This window comes from Mustela putorius, unplaced genomic scaffold (genome assembly GCF_011764305.1).
Source record: "Mustela putorius furo isolate JIRA1106 unplaced genomic scaffold, ASM1176430v1.1 tig00000475_pilon_pilon_pilon, whole genome shotgun sequence".
NCBI lineage: Eukaryota > Metazoa > Chordata > Mammalia > Carnivora > Mustelidae > Mustela > Mustela putorius.
The window spans coordinates 59163-62159 of NW_025421394.1; the positions used below are offsets into that span (position 1 = coordinate 59163).

Sequence of the window (2997 nt, forward strand, 5' to 3'; positions counted from 1 at the left end):
AGCCAAGAAACAACAAATGTTGGAGAGTTGTGGAGCGAGGAGAAGCCTCTTACACTGTTGGGGAATGCAAGTTGATACACCCACATTGGAAAAAAGTTGGAGGTCCTAAAAAAGATGAAATCAGAATTACTGTAGGACCCAGCAATTGCACTACTGGGTATTTACCCCAAAGATACAAATTAGTGAAAAGAAGGGCCACGTAAACCCCAGTGTTCATAGCAGCAATGTCCACAATTGCCAAACTGTGGAACCAGTTGAAATGCCCTTCAACAGAGGAATGGATAAGGAAGATGCAGTTCATATCTACAACAGAATATTACTCCTCCATCACAAAGGATGAATACCCACTTTTGTATCAGCATGGATGGGACTGGAGGAAATTATACTGGGTGAAATAAGTTAAGTAGAGAAAAACCATTATCAAAGGTTTCCCTTATTTGTGGAAGATAAGGAATATCATGGAGGACATTAGAAGAAGGAGGGGAAGATGAAGTTGTGGGAATCAGAGGGTGAAATGAACCACAAGAGACTACGGATACTGAGAAATAAAGTGAGGGTTTTAGAGAGGAGGATGGTGGGGGTTGGGTTAGCCTGGGATGGGTATTAAGGAGGGCACATGCTGCATGGATCCCTGGGTGTTATATGCAAACAATGAGTCTTGGAACACTACATCAAAAACTAATGACGTGCTGTATGGTGACTAAAATAACATAACAATAAAAAATAAAAGAGAAGTGCCTGGCCCTCGGTCATAGAGTGTCTTTATCTTTGTTGTCCCTGTCACCTCCTCAGTCCAGCACAGATGAGCCTTCTGCAGGTTTCTGACACAGGCAGGATGTGGGTTCTCACATCGTGTCTCTTGCACAGTAATACACGGCCGTGTCCTCAGAGTTCAGGCTGTTGATCTGTAGATAGGCTGTGCTGACAGAGGTGTCCATGGAGAAAACAAATCGACCTGAGAAGCCCTGGGCATATGTTGGTTTCCCAGTGTTTGTGTTGATCCATCCCATGTACTGCAGGCTCTTTCCTGGTGCCTGTCGCACCCAGTTCATTGCATTGCTGGTGACGGTGTACCCAGATGCCTTGCAGGAGACCTTCATGGATTCCCCGGGCTTCCTCACCTCAGCCTCAGACTGCACCAGCTGCACCTGGGAGTGGACACCTGTGGAGAGGGAATAGGAGATGATGAAGTCATGCTGACTGGCCCTGTTCCCCTCCTCTGCCAAAGGACTGGGGGAATCCCTTGCCTGTAGCCAACACCACCAGGAAGAGGATTCTCCAGCCCCAGTCCATGGTGAGGTGCTGTGCTCTCATGGTATCTACAAAGGATTGTGTGCAGCTGTTGGGTGATGTTCTCAGGACCCAAACATGTGTATATTTAAGAGAGTATACCTTGGCTTATTTGCATATTCACAAAGCAGAATATTTTATATCAGGAAATGGTTCTTTCAGAGAGAAGACACATCAGAGGGGAAACACATTCCTGGGATGCTAAGGTCCCACATCTGAGCATCTCTTTGAGGATATACACCCTTGCCACATCCCCAACTCTGTGTTACCAGGGCTCTTTCCACTGAGAATGAGCCCGAGTACAGAGCTGTGGAGGCTAATGGGTAAGGCAATTTCCTTAGGAGCAGAAATGAGTGCTGATCTAGAACCAGAGGCCCAGGGATGGCAAACCTGATGTGTCAGTCCCTGTGGACCAGTGTCTGTGATGCCCTGTGCACCTACCTTCTCAGGTAGAGACGTGGGGTCTGGGTAGACAAACACCTGAACCTGAGGCAGGTCACTGGGATGATGAGTCTGATAGACCCAAATGCACATATTGTAATGAAATGCTGGTAAACCTAACATAACCACGTGTGTAAAAATCACACATTCCTACAGAGTCTCTTCTAATCGTAATGTGTTCAAATGTTAACATCATGAAGTCATCTCCCTATTTAAGATACAAAGTCATGATCATCAAACTAAAAATGATTTAATGAATGAAAGATGTCTCATTTAATGGCAAATGACTAAACCATTTCCTTGGAAGCCATGAACAAGGTTCCATCCTACCCTGTATCATTATTTTCATGGATAAAGAAGATATACATGGATATACAATGGATTGTACTTCTCCATAAAAAAATTTGCAAAGACATTGATGGAGCTAGAAAGTATTATGTGAGGGTGAAATAAGTTGACCAGGGAGTGAAAATTATCATACAATTTCACTCATATGCGGAACTTAAGAAACAAAACACGATCATGGGGGAAGGGAGGGAAAAATAAAATAAGACGAAATCAGAGAACAAGACAAACCATGAGAAACTCTTAAATCTAGGAAACAAACGAAGGGTTGCTAGAGGGGAGGGGCTGGTGTCTGGGGTAAGTGGGTGATGGACATTGAGCAGGATATGTGATGTAATGAGCACTGGGTCTTATATGCAACCGAAGAGTAACTGAACTTTACTCCAAAACTAATGATACACTATGTGTTAATGAAGTGAATTTAAATTAAAATGGAAAACCTTTTCATTTGGAGAAGCAAAGTAACAAGTACTAAATATGTAACAACAAACCAAATCCCTATTATTCATGTGTGACAAGAGGAATCAGGTTTCTGGTCAGACCTGTCAAAGCCTGGACGTCTGTAGTTTGCCCATACGCTGAACAACTGGAAGTCACCAGCTCTTCTCACACCCAACAGAGATGTTGTGATAGGATATCTTTGTCTGATCTGGTGGCTGTGACAAATACCACTGCCTGGGTAGTGTATAAACTGTGGAAATGAATTCCATCAGAGTTATGAAAGATGCAAGTTCAATGTCAAGTCATGCAGCACATCCGGGCCACCTTGTTCAGCCTGTGCTGGGAGGGGGTCAGTCCTATTGATCTCCAAAATGTTGTGGGGAGTAGGTACAGGCTTCTCTTTAGAGGCTCATATTGTTCTCAGGGTCTTGACGAGGAGCTCTAGGGTTATGCTGAGATGGTCAACCCATAACCACCCCC

The 2997-nt window shown here is 44.2% G+C and overlaps 1 gene segment (V, D, J or C); it reads right to left on the reverse strand.

The window, feature by feature from the left end:
* Positions 1–819: 819 nt before the first annotated feature.
* On the reverse strand, positions 820–1341 carry LOC123392242. The segment is given in 2 exon segments: positions 820–1162; positions 1248–1341. Coding segments are annotated over 2 exon segments (384 nt in total).
* Between the last annotated feature and the right edge of the window lie 1656 nt (positions 1342–2997).